Source organism: Callospermophilus lateralis, chromosome 4, assembly GCF_048772815.1.
Source record: "Callospermophilus lateralis isolate mCalLat2 chromosome 4, mCalLat2.hap1, whole genome shotgun sequence".
In the NCBI taxonomy this organism is placed as follows: Eukaryota; Metazoa; Chordata; class Mammalia; order Rodentia; family Sciuridae; genus Callospermophilus; species Callospermophilus lateralis.
Window position 1 is genome coordinate 51,370,835 of NC_135308.1, and position 19,887 is coordinate 51,390,721.

At 34.1% G+C, this 19,887-nt stretch overlaps 1 protein-coding gene across 1 annotated transcript in view; it reads right to left on the minus strand.

The window, feature by feature from the left end:
• Window positions 1-19,621, minus strand: part of LOC143396566 (disintegrin and metalloproteinase domain-containing protein 18-like) — a 34,292-nt gene extending 14,671 nt beyond the window's left edge. The window contains exons 1-2 of the mRNA XM_076852478.1: window positions 19,567-19,621; window positions 18,939-19,015 (exon numbers count right to left, since the gene is read on the minus strand). Of these exons, the coding sequence (XP_076708593.1) occupies window positions 18,939-19,015; window positions 19,567-19,621 (132 nt within the window). The remainder of the gene's footprint in view (window positions 1-18,938; window positions 19,016-19,566) is intronic.
• Between the last annotated feature and the right edge of the window lie 266 nt (window positions 19,622-19,887).

Consider the following 19,887-nt stretch of genomic DNA (forward strand, 5'->3'; position numbering starts at 1 on the left):
AGACAGCACAGTGAAAATGATAAGAAATCACAAACAGAACATCCAAGAAATATGGGATAGCATAAAAAGACCAAATTTAAGAGTTATTGGGACAGAGGAAGGCCTAGAGGTCCAAACCAAAGGAATGAGCAACCTGTTCAATGAAATAATACCAGAAAAATTTTCAGACATGAAGAATAAAACAGAAATCCAAATTCAAGAAGCCTATATGATGCCAAATGTGCAAAATCACAACAGAACCACACCAAGACACATTATAATGAAAATGCCCAACATAAAAAATGAGAGAATTTTAAAAGCTACAAGAGAAAGGAATCAGATTACATATAGGGATAAACAAATTAGGATAATGGCAGATTTTTCAACACAAACCCTGAAAGCTAGAAGATCCTGGAACAACATATTTCAAGCCTTGCAGGATAATGGGTTCCAACCAAGAATATTATATCCAGCAAAATTAAGCTTCAAATTTGAATTCAAAACCTTCCACAATAAACAAAAGTTAAAAGAATTTATAGCTAGAAAACCAGCACTGCAAAAATATCCTTGGCAAAATATTTCATGAAGAGTAAATGAAAAACAACAATGAAAACCAGCAGAAGGAAGTAGTACACTAAAGGAAAAAAACTAATCAAAGAGAGAAACCAAGTCAAGTTAAATAACAAAAATAAATAAATATGGTTGGAAATACAAATGACGTATCAATAGTAACCCTAAATATTAATGGCTTAAACTCACCAATCAAAAGATATAGGCTAGCAGATTGGATTTTTAAAAGAGATCCAAAAATATGCTACCTACAGGAAACTCATCTGTTAGAAAAAGACATACACAGACTGAAGGTGAAAAGTTGGGAAAAATCATCCACTCACATGGACTATGGAAGGAAGCAGGGGTTTCCATACTCATATCAAATAAAGTACACTTCAAGCCAAAGTTAAACAAAAGGGATAAAGTTGGACATTACATACTGCTCAAGGGAACCATACACCAACAAGACATAACAATCATAAATATATATGCCCCAAACAATGGTGCAGCTATGTTCATCAAACAAACTCTTCTCAAGTTCATGAGTCAAATTGACCACCACCTAATAATCTTCGTGACTTTGACACACTTCTCTCACCACTGGATAGATATTCCAAACAAAAGTTGAATAAAGAAATTATAGCGCTCAATAAGACAATTAATAACTTTGAATTAACTGATATATATATAGAATATTTCAACTGGCATCATGCTGATACACTTTCATCTCAGCAGCACATGGATCCTTCTCTAGAATAGACCATATACTATGCCACAAAGCAACTCTTAGCAAATTCAAAAAAGTAGAGATACTATCATGTATATCAAATCATAATGGAATGAAATTGGAAATCAACAACAAAATAAAAAATAAAAATCACATGGAGACTGAACAACATGCTACTGAATTAACAATGAATTACAGAAGACATCAAAGAGCAGATTAAAAAATTCTTAGAGGTAAATGAGAACACAGACACAACATAACGAAATCTCTGGGACACTATGAAAGCAGTACTAAGAGGAAAATTCATTGCATGGAGTTCATTTCTTAAAAGATGAAAAAATCAGCAAATAAATGACCTCACAGTACATCTCAAAACCATAGAAAAAGGAGAACAAATCAGCACCAAAAGCAGTAGAAGGCAAGAAATAATTACAATTAGAGAGGAAATCAATGAAATTAAAACAAAAGAAAAAACTGAAAAAAATAAAAAAACAAAAAGTTAGTTCTTTGAAAAAATAAATAAAATTGACAGACCCTTAGCCATGCTAACAAAGAGAAAAGACAAAACTCAAATTTCTAACATACGTGATGAAAAAGGCAATATCACAACAGACACTACAGAAATACAGAAGAAAATTAGAAATTATTTTGAAAACTTATCCTCCAATTAAATAGAAGACATTGAAGCATCCACAAATTTCTTATGATCTGCCCAGTCAGGAAGATATACACAACTTAAACAGACCAATATCAAGTGAAGAAATAGAAGAAGCCATCAAAAGATTACCAACAAATAAAAGCCCAGGACTGAATGGATTCACAGCTGAGTTCTACAAGAACTTTAAAGAAAAACTAATCAATTTATTTCAGGTAATAGAAAAAGGGGGAGCACTTCCAAACTCATTCAAGGAGGCCACTATCACCCTGATCCCAAAACCATACAAAGATACTTCAAAAAAAGAAAACTTCAGACCAATATCTCTAATAAGCATAGATGCAAAAATTCTCAAAAAAATTCTGGCAAATCAAATACAAAAACATATCAAAGAGATTGTGCACCATGATCATGTGGGATTCATCCCAAGGATGCAAGATTGGTTCAACATACAGAAAGCAATAAATGTAATTCATCACATCAATAGACTTAATGATAAGAATCATATGACCATCTCAATAGACACAGAAAAAGCATCTGACAAAATACAGCACCCCTTTATGTTCAAAACACTAGAAAAACTAGGGATAACAGGAACATATATAAACATCATAAAAGGCTATCTATGCTAAGCCTCAGGCCAACATCATTCTAAACTGAGAAGTATGGAAGGAATTCCCTCTAAAATCTGGAACAAGACAGGGATGCCCTCTCTCACCACTTCTATTCAACATATTTCTTGATACACTGGTCAGAGCAATTAGCCAGATAAAAGGAATTAAACGGATATGTATAGGAAAAGAAGAACTTAAATTATCTCTATTTGCTGATGATATGATTCTATACCTAGGAGACCCAAAAAACTCCACTAGAAAACTTCTAGAACTAGTAAATGAATTCAGCAAAGTAGTAGGATATAAAATCAATACCCATAAATCAAAGGCATTTCTGTATATCAGTGACAAGTCCTCATAAAGGGAAATGAGAAAAACTACCCCATTTTCAAGAGCCTAAAAAAAAAAAAACCCACACACACACACACACATACACACACACACACACACCCCTTGGTAATCGACTTAATGAAAGATGTGAAAGATCTATATAATGAAAATGACAGAACCCTAAAGAAAGAAATCAAAGAAGACCTTAGAAGATGGAAAGATTTACCTTGATATTGTATAGGCAGAATTAACATTATCAAAATTACCAAACTTTCAAAAGTACTATACATATTTAATGCAATTCTGACCAAAATCCCAATGTCATTCCTCATAGACTTAGAAAAAGGCAATCATAAACTTCATCTAGAAAAATAAGAGACCCAGAATAGCTAAAGCAATCCTTAGCAAGAAGAGTGAAGCAGGTGGCATTGCTTTACTAGACCTTAAATTATACTACAAAGCAATGGTAACAAAGACAGAATGGTATTGGCACCAAAAGAAACTGGTAGACCAATGGTACAGACAAGAGGACACACAGACTAACCCACAAAATTACAATTATCTTATATTAGACAAAAGTGCCAAAAACATACACTGGAGAAAAGATATCCTCTTCAAAAATGGTGCTGGGAAAACTGAAAATCCATATGCAACAAAATGAAATTAAACCCCTATCTCTCACCATGCACAAAACTCAACTCAAAATGGATCAAGGACCTAGGAATTAAACAAGAGACTCTGCTTCTAATACAAGAAAAAGTAGGCCCTAATCTTCATCATGTGGGATTAGGCCCCAACTTCCTTAATAAAACTCCTGTAGTGCAAAAGATTTAAAACCAAAATCAATAAATGCGATGAAATCAAACTAAAAAGTTTCTTTTCAGCAAAAGAAACATTCTGTAAAGTGAACAGAGAGCCTACATTCTGGGAGCAAATTTTTACCCCTCACACATCAGATAGAGCTCTAATCTCTAGGGTATATAAAGAATTCAAAAAGATAAACACTGAAAAAACAAATAACCCAATCAACCAATGGACTAAGGACCTGAACAGACACTTCTTATAAGAAGATATAAAATCAATCAACAAATATATGAAAAAATGCTCATTATCTCTAGCAATCAGAGAAATGCAAATCAAAAGCACTCTAAGATATCCTCTCACTCCAGTCAGATTGGCAGCTATAATGAAGACAAACAATAAGTGTTAGCGAGGATGTGGGGAAAAAGGTACACTCATACATTGCTGGTGAGACTGCAAATTGATGCAGCAAATTTGGAAAGCAGTATGGACATTCCTTGGAAATCTGGGAATGGAACCACCATTTGACCCAGCTATTCCTCTCCTCGGACTTCACCCAAAGGACTTAAAAACAGCATACTACAGGGACACAGCTACATCAATGTTTATAGCAGCACAGTTCACTACAGCTAAACTGTGGAGCCAACCTAGATGTCCTTCAGTGGATGAATGGATAGAAAAAATGTGGCATATATACACAAAGAAATTTTATTCAGCATTAAAAAAGAACAAAATCATGGCATTTGTAGGTAAATGGATGCAGCTGGAGAAGATTATGCTAAGTGAAGTCAGCCAATCCCCAAAAAACAAATGCCAAATGTCTTCTCTGAAAAAAGGAGGTTGACTCATAGTGGAGTATAGAGGAGAAATAGATGAATTCTAGATAGGGCAGAGAGGTGGGAGGGAAAATGAGAGGGCAAGGGATTATCAAGGATGGTGGAACGTGATGGACATCATTATACAAAGTACATGTATGAATTGGGTGTCCTGAATTGGGTGTCAACATACTTTATATACAATCAGAGATACAAAAATTGTGGTATATATGTGTATTAAGAATTGTAATGCAAAAACAACAACAACAACAAAGTACATGTATAAAGACAAAAAAAATAGCATTATACCTTAGATTAGGTAGAGAGAAGTGAAAGGAGGGGAAGGCAAGGGAAGTGAGGATAAGAAAGATAGTAGAATGAAACAGACATTATTAATTTATGTATACATGTGACTGGATGACCGATATGATTCTACAATATGTATACTCAGAAAAATGAGAAATTATATTCCATCTATGTATGATATACCAAAGTATACAAGTGCATTCTACTGTCATGTATAACTAATTAAAACAAATAAAAATTAATTTTAAAAGAACTTCTTTTTTCTGTTTAAATGTGAGCTAGTTAATGGACACTTACACATTTGCATATTTGTCTATTTTTTCTCATTTCTATAATTTTTTGAAGGCAATTATTTTTCAAGGCTCAGTCTTTTAAGAGGGTAGGTGTTTAATTAGTATATTTCAGTTTTCTTTCATATATTTTTTCTCAGCTATTTCTCTTCATTCTTTTTATCTATTTTCTTCTGCTATAACAGCCAAACTCTATTGTTCTATCACTCTTCCTTTAGTCTTTTTTGTAACTTCTATTTCTCTCTTCTCCCATTATTATCACATCTTACAGCTCTTCTAATCTCTCTGTGTTAACCTTTAGAAATTACAAATGCTTTTTGCAAACTTACTGTTTTTACCACGGACAATAGCTGATTACATTGTTTGCTTATAGTAACAATCAACGTTGTAAATATTATAGCAAGAATATTTGGTTTAATGCTATATATCATTATATTGGCTATTATTATTTATCTCCCTCTAAACTAGGATGTACTGGAAACCTTCAAGGACACTAAAGTTCACAGAGCAGAAAATCTACTGCCTCAGATCCATACTGTTAGATGGATAGACAAACAACAAGAAGAAGCAAGAGGACAAACCATCTCAAACAAACCAAAATACCTCAATAACAATACAGAGACACCATAGTAGAAGAAATGGGAGAGAAGGAATTTGTACAGTTAATAGTTAAACTGATCTATAAGGTAAAAGACAATGTAAAGAGTAAAATCAGAGATAAAACATAGGAAGTAATACAGGAAGTGAAAGATTATTTAAATAAAGAGATAGATAGAGATACTGAAAAAAAATCAAACAGAAATATTTGAAATGAAGAAATCAATAAACCTAATTAAAAATTCAATGAAAAGCATCACCAAATACTATACCATTTGGCAAACAGAGTTTCAGGCAACAAAGAAAAAATATATAATCTTAAAAATAAGGGTAAGCATGGAGAAAATATGTTGAGGGACCATGAATAGAACTTCCAAGAAATATGGGATAAGATGAAAAGAACAAGTTTAAGATGTATTGGGATACATAAAGGCTCAGAAATACAAACCAAAGGAATGCATGAACTTTTCAAAGAAATAATATAGAAAAATTTCCCAAACCTTAAGAATAAAATGGAAAATCAAATACAAGAAGCTTATATGATTCCAAATATATAAAACTACAACAGACCAACACCAATTCACATTATCATGAAAATGCCTAACATAGAGAAAAAAAGGGTAGAATTTTAAAGGCTGCTAGTGAAAAATGCCTGGTCACATTTAGAGGTAGACCAATCTGTATTTCAGCTGATTTCTCAACTCAGATCCTAAAAGCTAGGAGGTCCTGAAACAATATATACCAAGCTCTGATAGAAAATGGATGTCAACCAAGAATACTATGATCAGCAAAACTAATCTTCAGATTTGATGATGAAATAAAAACTTTCCATGTTAAACAAAAGTTAAAAGAATTCACAATTATAAAGCCTGCACTACAAAATATACTCAAAAGATATTTCAGAAAGAAGAAATAAAAAATAAAATTTAAAATCACCAAAGAGAGGAACTATACTAGAATAGTCAATCAAAAATTACCTAATACAAATTAAAACCAGAAACAAATCAAATGCCAGGAAATAAAAATCATACTCAAAAATAACATTGAGTATAAATAGCCTAAGTTCATCAATTCAAAGATATAGACAAGTAGATTGGATTAAAAATCAAGACCCCAAAATATGCTATCTCCAAGACAGTCACCTTAAAGGTAAAGATAACCAAAGACTGGAGATAAAAGAATGGGGAAAAACACATCATTCACATGGATCTCATAAACAAGGAGGAGTTTCTATCCTCATATCTATCCTGATATCAAATAAAGTGAACTTCAAGCCAAAGATGATCAGAAGGGACAAATAAGGGCTTTTTTATTCCTTAAAGAAAGTATACAACAACAATAAATAATATTCATAAATATTTATACCACAAACAATGCAGCATCTACATACATCAGACAAATTCTCAAATTCAAGAATCAAATAGACCACAACACAATAATACTGAGTGATTTTAACATGCCTCTCTCATTTCTGGATAGATCTTCCAAACAAAAACTAACTAAAAACTTCCTAAAGAAGCTATAGGACTAAAAAATACATTTAGTACTTTAAACTTAACAGACATGTGTAGACTATTTTATCCATCAATTACTGCATACACTTTCTTTTCAGCAATACACTGGTCATTTTCTAAAATAGACCATATCTTAGGCCACAAAGCAACTCTTAGCAAATATAAAAAAATAAGAGATAAAACCTTGCATTCTATCAGATCATAATGGAATGAATCAATGATAAAACACTAGGGACTAAATAATATACTATTGAATAATAAATGGATAGAAGAAGAAATCCAGACTGAAATAAAAAAAAAAAATCTTAAGAGATAAATGAGAATAATGACACAACATACCAACCTCCCTGAAACACTATTAAAGCAGTTCTTGCACAGTAGGCCCAGGTCCATCCTGCCACTAGCAGCACTGCCTCTTCATACCAGCAGACTACCGTGGGAACTCAGGCTGACCCAGATCTGCCCACAGCAACATACATGGGACCCAGGCCCAGGGTAGGTCTGAGTTTTCCCACCCCCACCTGTGATCCCAAGCCTAACCTACTTCTGTCTTGGGACAATGCAGACACTGCCGTAGCCTTCCCCACGCAGTATTCCCTACCTTTTTGACAACAGACAGGGGACAGAAGTAGCTGCTTCTCAGAGTAGGAATCCCCAAAAGAGTATAAGGCCCACCCTTTTAGCTCCATCTCTGTAAAACATGGCATCCATCTTGGGGCACCTCCACTATTATCTTGAGTTACTCTGCTATTGCCGCTACCACTTTTAGTTGCAGTAGCATACGTTGAGGGTCTGGAAAGGTCTGGAAGCCCAACATCAAGGGGAGGAACAGACAATATGCACAGGTACTACAAGAATATAGGGCAGAAACTGTAATATCTCAGATCCACACTGCAAGAAAATAAGACACACAAGACAACATGAAAAAACAAAGGAGGAAAGTGCCCCAAACAAACCAGGATACTATAATAAGAGAACCTATGGACAGTGCAGTTGATGACATATCAGAGAAGGAGTTCAGAAGGTTAATAATTAAAATGATCTGTGAATTAAAGGATGACCTTAATGAGCAAATACAGGCAAAAATTGAACACTCCAACAAAGAGATAAGAGAGCAAATACAGGTATCAAAAGATTACTTCAAGAAAGAGATAGACTCTGAAAAAAAGAAAACAGAAATCCTTTACATGAAGAAAACAGTAACCCCTCCCCGCAAAAAAAGAGAAAAAACAACTGAATAGAATCATTACCAAAAGACAAGATCACTTAGAAGACACAACATTAACATCAGATAATGTAGACACAGTTTCAAACCAAAGAAATGCACAATCTTGTCAAAGGAATAATATTAGAAAACTTCCCAAACATAAAGAATGATTTGGAAAACCAAATACAAGAGGCTAACAGGACACTAAGTGTACAAAATTACAACAGATTTACACCAAGGCACATTATAATGAAAAAGGAAAAGGTAACTAGAGGAGAAACCAAGTCAAATTAACTACCAAAAATAAGCAAAACTAGCTGGGAATACAAATCATATCTAAATAATAAACCTGAATGTTAATGGCCTAAAATTACCAATCAAAAGACACAGGCTAGCAGATTGGATAAAAAAAAAAGATCCAACAATATGCTGCCTTCCAGAGATTCATCTCATAGAAAAAGACATCCACAGACTGCAGTTGAAAGTTAAGAAAAATCATACCACTCACATGGGCTGTGGAAGCAAGCAGGGGTTTCCATCCTCATATCAAATAAAGTAGACTTCAAGCTAAAGTTAATCAAAGTGATAGTGACAGACACTACATACTGCTGAAGAGAACTATACACCAAATAATTCAGCATCTACCTTCATCAAACAAATGATTCTCAAGTTCAAGAGTCAAAAACACCACAGCACAATAATTTTGGGTGACTTTAACACACCTATTTCACCACTGGATAGATCTTCCAAACAAAAGCTGAACAAAGAAACTACAGAATTCAACTTAGACTTAACTGGCATATGTAAAAATATTTCATCCTTAAAGAAGTGAATACACTTTCTTCTCAGGAGCATGTGGATTCTTCTCTAAAACAGACCATATATTATGTCCCAAAGCAACTCTTAGCAAATATAAAAAAGTAGAGATACTACCATGAAGTCTATCAGATAATAATGGAATGAAATTAGAAATAATTGATAAAATAAGAAATAAAAGATACTCCAACACTTGGAGACTAAATAATATGCTACTGAATGAACAATGGATTGCAGAATATATCAAGAAGTAGATTACAAAATTTTAGAGGTGAATTAGAACACAGATACAATGTATAAAAATCTCGGAGACACTATGAAGACAGTTCTAAGAGGAAAGTTCATTGCATGGAGTTCATTCTTTAAAATAAGAAAAAGTCAACAAATAAATGACTTAGCATTACTTCACAAAGCCCTAGAAAAAGGAGAGCAAAAAATCTACATCAAAAGCAATAGAAGACAGGAACTAATTAAAATCAGAACTGAAATCAATGAAATTGAACAAAAGAAACAATTGAAAAATTGACAAAACAAAAAGTTGGTTCTTTGAAAAAATAAATAAAATTGACAGACCCTTAGCCATGCTAACCAAGAATAGAGAGAAAACTCAAATTTCTTACATATGTAATGAAAAAGTCAATATCACAACAGACACTACAGAAATACAGAAGATAATTAGAAATTATTTTGAAAACTTATACTCCAATAAAATAGAAAATATAAAAGGCATCAACAAATTTCTAGAGTCATATTATTTGCCCAAATTGAATCAGGATGATATACACAATTTAAACAGATCAAGTTCAAATGATGATACAGAAAACACCATCAGAAGCCTACAAACCAAGAAAAACCCACAACTGGATGGATACACAGCTGAGTTCTACAAGATCTTTGAATAAGAAGTAATACCAATACTCTTCAATTTATTTCAGAAAATAGAAAAAGAGGGAGAAGTTCCAAACTCATATTATGAGGCCAATATCACTCTGATTCCAAAACCAGGCAAAGACACATCAAAAAAAGGAAACTGCAGACCAATATCTCTAATGAATATAGATGCAAAAATTCTCAATAAAATTCTGGCCAAACCAATGGAAAAATAGATCAAAAAAGATAGTGCACCACGATCAAGTGGGATTCTCCCAAGGATGCAATGTTGTTTTAACATATGGAAATCAATAAATGTAATTCATCACATCAATAGCCTTTAAAGATAAGAATCATATAATTATTTCAGAAGATGCAGAAAAACTTTTGACAAAATACAGCACCCCTTTGTGTTAAAAACACTAGAAAAACTAGAGATAACAGGAGCATATCTCAATATTGTAAAAGCTATCTACCCAGGCCAACATCATCCTAAATGGAGAAAAATTGAAAGCATTCCCTCTAAAAGCTGGAACAAGACAGGGATGCCCTCTTTCACCACTTCTATTTAACATAGTTCTTTAAATACTGGTGAGAGCAATTAGACAGATGAAAGAAATACAGATAGGTAAAGAAGAACTAAAATTAGCACTATTTGTCAACAATATGGTTATATACCTAGAAGACACAAAAAAAATTCCACAAGAAAACTTCTGGAACTAGTAAATGAATTCAGCAAAGTAGCAGAATATAAAATCAACACTCGTAAATCAAAGGCATTTCTGTATACCAGTGAAAAATCCTCTGAGAGGGAAATGAGGAAAACTGTCCCCTTCTCAATAGCCTCAAAAAATAAATAAAATAAAATACTTGGGAATTAACTTAACAAAAGAGGTGAAAGATCTATATAATAAAAATTATAGAACCCTAAAGAAAGAAATCAAAGAAGACCTTAGAAGATGAAAGGATCTACCTTGCTTTTGGATAGGTAGAATTAATTTTGTCAAAATGACCATACTACCAAAAGCACTATACAGATTTAATATGATTCCTCATAGAAATAGAAAGAGCAGTCATGAAATTCATCTGGAAAAATAAGAGACCCAGAATAGCTAAAGAAATCCTTAGCAAGAAGAGTGAAGCAGGGGGCATCACTATCCCAGATCTTAAACTATACTCAGAGCAATAGTAACAAAAACAGCATGGTATTTGCACCAAAATAGACTGGTAGACCAATGGTACAGAATAGACATCACAGAGACTAACCCACATAATTAAAGTTATCTTATATCTGACAAACGCATCAAAAATGTACATTGGAGAAAAGATGGCCTCTTCAACAAATGGTGCTGGGAAAATTGGAAACCCATATGCAACAAAATGAAATTAAACCCCTATCTCTCACCATGCACAAAACTCAACTCAAAGTGGATCAAAGACCTAGGAATTAAACCAGAGACCCTGAATCTATTACAATAAAAAGTAGGCCAAAATCTCCATCATGTCAAATTAGGCCTCAACTTCTTTAACTTATTAACTCCTATAGCACAAGAATTAATATCAATAAATGGGTGGATTCAAACTATAAAGCTTCTTCTCAGCAAAAAAAAAAAAAGAATCAGTGAGGTGAATAGAGGGCCTACTAATTGGGAACAAATTCTTACAACACACACGTCTAATAGAGCACTAACTCTAGAATATATAAAGGAGTCAAAAATCTTAACACCTAAAACACAAATAACCCAATCAATAAATGGGCCAAGGAACTGAACAGATACTTCTCAGAAGAAGATATACAATCAATCAACAAATACATGAAACAATGTTCAAATCTCTAGCAATTAGAGAAAGGCAACTCAAAAATACTCTAAGATTTCATCTTACTCCAGTCAGATTGGAAGCTATTATGCATACAAACAACAATAAGTGTTGGCGAGGATATGGAGAAAAAGGCACATTCACACATTGCTGATAAGACTCCCAATTGGTGCAGTTAATATATAAAGAAATATGGAGAATCCTTGGAAAATTGTAAATGGACCCACCATTTGACCCAGCTATCTCAGTGCTCAATCTATACCCAAAAGACTTAAAAACAGGGACAGTAGTAGTAACAGGGACACTGCCACATCAATGTTTATTGAAGCACAGTTCACAATAGCTAAACTATGGAACAACCTAGATGACCTTTAGTAGATGAATGGATAGAGAAAATGTGGTCTATATACACAATAGAATATTATTCAGCATTAAAAGAGAATAAGTCATGGCATTTGCAGGTAAAAGGATGGAGCTGGAGAATATAATGCTTGTGAAATTAGCCAATCCCCCAAAACCAAATGCCAAATGATTTCTCTAAGGATGCTGATTCATAATACACTGCTGGGGTGGTGGGATGGGAGTATTAAATGAACTCTAGATAGGGCAAAGAAGAAAAAGGACGGAGGGGAAGGAAGGAGGCATAGGGGTAGAAAAGTTGGTGGAATGTGATGGTCATCATTACCCTAAGTACATGTATGACGACACAAAGGATGTGACTCTACTTTGTGTACAACCATAGATATGAAAAATTGTGTTCTATTTGTGTAATACAAATTGTAATGCATCCTGTTGTCATATATAACAAATTAAAATTAAAAATTTTCAAAAAGCAGTTCTTTTTGAGGGGGTCTAGGGGGACTGGTAATGAAACTCAGGAGCACTCAACCACTGAGTCGCATCCCCAGGCCTTTTTTGTATTTTATTTAGAGACAGGGCCTCACTGAGTTGCTTAGTGCCTCACCATTGCTGAGGCTGGCTTTGAACTTGTGATCCTCCTATCTTAACCTCCTGAGCCACAGGGACTATAGGTGTGTGCCACAAGAAAATTCACAGAATTGTACTCATTCATTTAAAAAATACAAAGTCACCAAATAATCTAACATTGCATCTTTGGCCCTAGAGAAAGAACAAATAAACACCAAAAGCAGCATAAAACAGAAAACAATTAAATTCAGAGCCAAAGTCAATGAAATTGAAACACACACACACACACACACACACACACACACACACCAAAAACAAAAACAAAAAAACACCACACTCAAAAAACAACAAATCACCAATTTGGTTCTTTGAAAAAATAAAATTGATGAACTCCTAGTCAAGCTAACCAAATTAAAGAGGAAAAAAAAACTTTAAAGTACTAAAATTTATGATGAAAAAGGAATATAACCATGAACACTACTGAAATACAGAGGAAACTCAGAAACTATTTTGAAAATTTGTACTCCAATAAAATAGAAGATCTTGAAGACATAGACAAATTCATAAAGAAATATGTCCTACCCAAATTGAACAAGGAGGAAATATAAAATTTAAACAGATCAATTTCAAGCAATAAAATGAAAGACACCATAGAAAGCATACCAACAAAGAAAAACACAGGACCCAATGGATTCTCAGCCAAGTTCTTCCCGATTCTCAAAGAAGAAATAACCCCAATCCTACTCAAACTATTCCATGAAATAGAAAAGAAGGGAAACCTTCCAAATTTATTCTATGAAGCTAGTATCAACCTGATACCAAAATCAGACAAAGACACATCAAGGAAAGAAAACTTCAGACTAATATCCCTGATGAACATAGATGCAAAAATTATTAATACTCATAAATCACATACAGGAAACATATTGAAATAATAGTGCAACATGATCAAGTAGGGTTCATCCCAGGAATGCAAGTTTGGTTCAGTATATGGAAATCAATAAATGTAATTCATCAAACCAATAGTCTTAAAGACAAGAATCAAATTATTATCTTAATGGATGCAGAGAATGCATTTGATAAAATACAGCATTCATTCATTTTCAAAACAGTAGAAAAACTGGGGTAGTGGGAACATGACTCAACATTTTAAAAGCTATATATGCTAAACCCAAGGTCTACAACATTTTAAATGGAGAAAACCTGAAAGCATTTACTCTAAAAACTGGAACAAGACAGGGATTCCCTCTTTCACCACTTCTATTTAACATAATCCGTAAAACTCTATCCAGAGCAATCACACCAAAGAAAGAAATTAAAGGATTCAAATGTGAAAAGAATAGCTCAAACTACCTTTGTTCAATTACAACATGATTCTACATACAGAAGACCCATGGTCTACCAGAAACCTCCTTGAACTCAAATGAATTCATCGAAGTAGCAGGATATAAAATTAACACCCACAAATTAATTATGTTTCTATATAACATTGATGAATCAACTGAAAGAGCAATTAAGAAAATGATCCCATTCACAATAGCCTCAGGGAAAAAAAAAACTTGGGAGTTAATCTAACAAAAGAGGGGAAAGACCTCTACAATGAAAACTACAGTGTGCTAAAGAAAGAAATTGAAGAAGATCAAAGAAGATAGAAAGAACTCCCATGTTCTTGGATAGGCAGAATTAGTATTGTCTAAATGACCATACTACCAAAAGTACTATAAAGATTTAAGGTAAATACCATCAAAATTCCAATGACATTCTTCATAGAAATAGAAGAAGTAGTCATGGAATTCATTTGGAAAAATAAGAGGCCAGAATAGCTAATACAATCCTTAGCAAGAAAAGTGAATCAGGAGGCATCTCCATTCCAGACCTTAAATTATATTATAGAGGTATAACCATAAAAGGCATTTTTGGTTATACCTCTATAATAGAATTTATTGGCACCAAAACAGATATGAAGACCAATGGAACAGAATAGAAGGTACAGAGACAAACCCACATATATATACAGTTATCTCATACTAGATGAGGACACTATAAACATACATTGGAGAAAAAATAGCCCCTTCAACAAATTGTGCTGAGAAAACTGAAAACCCATATGTAGCAGAATAAAACTGAACCCCTATCTGCACAAAACTGAACTCAACATGGATTATAGATCAAGACCATTTCTTCTAGCACCTACTAGAAGAAAATGTAGGCCCCAAACTATTATGTTATCTTAGGAACTGACTTCCTCAACAAGACTCCTAAAGTTCATGAAGTAAAAGCAGGACAGGATCAAACTAAAAAGCTTCTTTATAGCAAAAGAAACAATCAAGAACACGAAGACAGAGCCTATAGAATGGGAGAAAATCTTTGCCACCTGTGCCTCAGATAGAGGGTTAATCTCCAGTACCTATAAGAACACAAAAACTTCATAGTGGCACCCCCTTTCTCCAAAGAAAACCTTAACTGGGCTTCTCTGAAATCTTCACCATGGCTGATTTTAGGACTGTCAGCAAAAGAGTCTCTACAAAAGAGTTCAATGTAGATAAACTTCCTATTTTCATGTTGCCCTATTTTACTTGGCCACTAGCTTGGCAGAAATTAGCACTCCAGGTGCTAGACACCCCCTTATTAGTTTTTCACAAACATTTATCCAGTATAGTAGTTTCTAGAAATATGTAAACAAGGCCTCTGGCCTTGAGCTGGGCTTCACAGAGATGTCTACATTCCTAACAGAAGTTACCAACTGGGCTCCATGGTAACAGCTGGTAGGGAGGAGGAAAGAAAGGGGAGACGCTGCTCTCCCCTTCTCAGGTTTTGTCCTTGAAGGGTTAAATTTCCAGAACAATGAAATTAAAAACTGCTTTTATGTGAACTTCTGAAGACTGTGAACTTTTGAGCCCCTCCCCTTACATGCTGGGTAAAAAATTCTGAAACTACCTGAACTTAGGGTTCAGGGCATTGATTGATTAGAGTGAAAGCTGTTCCCTCGGAACCTGGCTGCAGCCAAATAAAACTGTTTCCTGCTATCTTTGGTGCCTTGCCTCATCTGTCCCTACAACAACTTAACACCAAAAAAACAAACAACCCTATCAATAAATGGGCAAAGGAACTGAACAGGCACTTCACAGAAGAAGAAATATGAATGGTCAACAAATATATTTAAAATGTTCAACATCTCTACCAATTAGATAAGCACAAATTAAAACCACACTGAGATCTCATCTCATCCCAGTCAGAACGACAAGTGTAAAGAATAAAGGAATAATAAATGTTGTTAAAGATGTGGGGAAAAGATATATATTATATATTGCTGGTGGGATTACAAATTGGTGCAACCACTCTGGAAAGCAATATGAAGATTCTGCAAAACACTGGAATGGAACCACCATTTGATCTACTCATCCCACTCTTTGTTATATATCTGAAGGATTTAAAATCAGCCTAGCACCATGATGCAGCCACATCAATGTTTACAGCAGCTCAATTCACAGTATCTAAGCTATGTAACCAGCCTATATGCCCTTCAACAGAGGCATGGGTAAAGATAATGTGGTATATATACACATGTACACAGTGGAATATTACTCAGTCTTAAAAAGAATGACTTTATGACATTTACTGGTAAATGGATGGATCTGGAAACTATCATACTAACTAAAGTAAGACAATACCAAAAAAAAAAAAAAGGTCAAATGTTCTCTCTGATATTGCATGCTAACCCACAACAAGTCAGGGTAGGGAGGAGAAGAATATAAATTCATTAGATTAGACAATAGGTAATGAAGGGATGATAGAGTTCCGTGTAAAAAATAATACAAATGATCATTAATATAAGAAAGGATGTTTAATGTCACTAATTATCATAGAAATTCAGGCTTAAAGGTACAGTGAAACATAACTCAAACCAGTTAGAATGGCTACTATCAAAAATTTAAAAATAAAAAAGTAACCCATTTTGTGAGGATGCAAAGAAACTGGAATCCCCACAATAAAGAATAAAGAATGGGGAAATCACTATGAAAAACAATACTGAGGTACCTCAAAATATTAAAAATAGAACTACTGTGTTAGTTTTCTGTTGCTGTGACCAAAATATCTGACAAGGATAACTTAGAAGACAAAAAGGTTTATTTGGGGGTCACGATTTCAGATGTGTCAGTCCATCCTAGGCCAACTCAATCACTGTGGGCTTGAGTGAGGCAGAACATCATAGCAGAAGAGTGTAGTGGAGAAAACTGCTCATACCATGGTAGCCAGGAAAGGGGAGTGGGAGGAGGCCATGGACAGGCTATGTTCCCATGGACCTACTTTTTCCAGCCACACCCTACCTACCATCAAATTATTAATCCATCAAATTAATTAATTTATTAATGAAGTCATAGAACTCATAATCTAATCATTTCAGCTCTGAACATTCCCTAACTCATTTCCTTTCACAAAAGGTTTTCATGGGATGCCTCATATATGAACCATAACAACTACTATATAATCCATCAATGCAATTTATGGCTATATATGTGGAAGAACTGAAAAAGGACCTTGAAGAACTTATCTGCCATCCCTTGGACATTTCAACATTATTCACAACAGTCAAGATATGAAATCAAACCCAATATTTATTGACAGATAATCAAAGAAAAAAAATAGTATCTTCATATAATAAAATATTATTTGTCCTTAATGAAGAAGGAAATCCTAATATTTATACAATATAGATAAACCTGGATGACACTATGTTAAGTGAAATAAGTAGACACAGAATTACAAATACTACCCAAGATTCCACTTACATGAGTTATCTATGATTGTCAAACTAAGACAAATGGGGAGCCGAATGATTGACAGGGTGTACTTTGAGAGGGAAATAGAGAATTCTTGTTCAATGATTATAAAGTTAGGGTTATTCAAAATGAAATGGTTCTAGAGAGATGCTGTACAACATAAGAGTTGTCTATAGTAAACTACACTGCACATAAACACTTGTTAATAGGGTATAGCTCATATTCTTACCACACACAAAGAGGTACACAAGGAAAGTTTGGGAGGTGATAAATGCTAACAATTAAATAACATTAAATAACATTTAAATAACAATTAATTAATTGTTATAATTGTATCACAGATGTACATATCTGTTCAAACTCATTGAATTGTATACTTTTGACATATGTATTTTTATATCAATTATACCTCAATTAAGCCTAAAAACATAAAATGTGCCCTATCACAGGAAAAATGGCTTCAACAGTTCTGTATAAAATACACCAAAAATATGGACAAGTATTGAAAACTTCAGGTCTTGTACTAGTAAAATCATTCCATGTCCTGCATAGCTGTTATATACTTCTTGATAGGAATAAATTAGAAGTTTAAAGTGGTAATGCAGTGACTCTGTACAAGAGTAATAAGAAAAAAATGGAGACAATAACATGTAATAAATTTTTCAGCAGAAATTCAAGATTAGACTGTAAGTCTTGATACTTGTAGCTTTGATATCTTCAACTTTTTTGTTTTCTTTTAAAAAACAACTATAAATATATACATATATTTTATATTTATATTTTAATATATATATCTCACAAATATACCTCCACATATGTATTTTTACATCTACTCTGGAAGCAATTATGAGCATTAATAAAATTAATATATTAAAATATTTTATAACTTCTCTAAAGGAGAAGTGATTCTCAAATGTAACTTCTTATATATTTTACTTATTTTTATTATAATTATTTATTAGTAGGTGATAATCATAATAAGTTCCAGTACTGATTGCCAAAATAGTTAATGGAATTTTAATTATTTTTCTTACTTTTATTTTGGACTATACTTTTTTATTTTGAAAACATTTTCAGAGGATTAATGTATATTGGCCCCACAATTCTAACCACATAGAAATCTAAACTCCTATAGTGTTTGTAGTGATTTCCAGTTTGTAATATAAAATATTTTAACTATTTTGATTTAATTGTTTGTTGTTGTTGTTGTTGTTCTGATTCTTGTTGTTTGCTCGTTTTTATAGAAGGAAACCTTTTTTTTTTTTTTTCCAATTTCTTTTACCAGAGAGTACTTAACTTTAAAATGTTAAACATAAAACAAATATTTTTGATCACTTACCTTCCTCTCTGAAACTTCACTCTCATTTGAGCTTATCTTTTGTGGCACCGTGAGGTGCAGGAATATTCCTTCAGAATCTGCAGTAAGAACATGCTTTTTTGTTGTATTTTATTTTTTTCCTTTCATCAGAAATGGTCTCAGTCAAGTAAGTGTTCTTAACCAGAGCACACCCTGAGGTCTAAAACTGCTAATTTTATGTGCCCACGCTTTTTGTGCTGAGCTTGCAGCAGATGTTCAAGGACACTTTGGAAGTGGCTCAGATACAATTAGATACTGTAGTGCTACAGGATCTTTGTATTCCTTTTCAGAATCACTTTGAAAGTTGTTTCCTTCAGGACTCTGAGGATTAAACTGAGGGCAGTGCACATTCAACCTGCATCTTCCATCACAAGGTGAGCTGACCCTGGAAGACTAGCAGGTGTCTGCTGCTGAGTTAGGGCTAAGGTGCTGCGTTCACCTGGCCTGGTTGGGGGTAGGGTAGGGGTAATATGGAGAAAAGCACCAGCAGGGAATCTACACAGTGGTGTGGACAGGTATCAGAGCTAAGGGAAAATTTTCCCCAGGAGGAGCCAGGCATTTCTCTGAACGAAAGGAGAAGGAACAGGGCAGCTGGCATGGTATGGCTTACCATGGCTGGCCTGCAGCATTCCAAGCTCAGCAAAGAGTGCAAAGAGAAGGAACATGGCTGGTCAGAGCAGGGAAGCACAGCCGCGGAGGAAGACCGTTGGGCAGACACAAGCCTCGCGAGCAAGCCCTGGGCCCTGGCTCACTGCATCTTGGGAGGGCAGTTTGCTATGAGGGCCTTTGCGGGTGAGGACTGTGGTTCATGGGAGGTTTCCTGGCTTCCATAAGGAAGGGAAAGGAAACAAAATGCACATTTGTGAGCAACTCAGTTGTTGTAAACAAATTTAAATTGTTTAAATTCCTCAGTAGGGATAAAGAGGGAAAG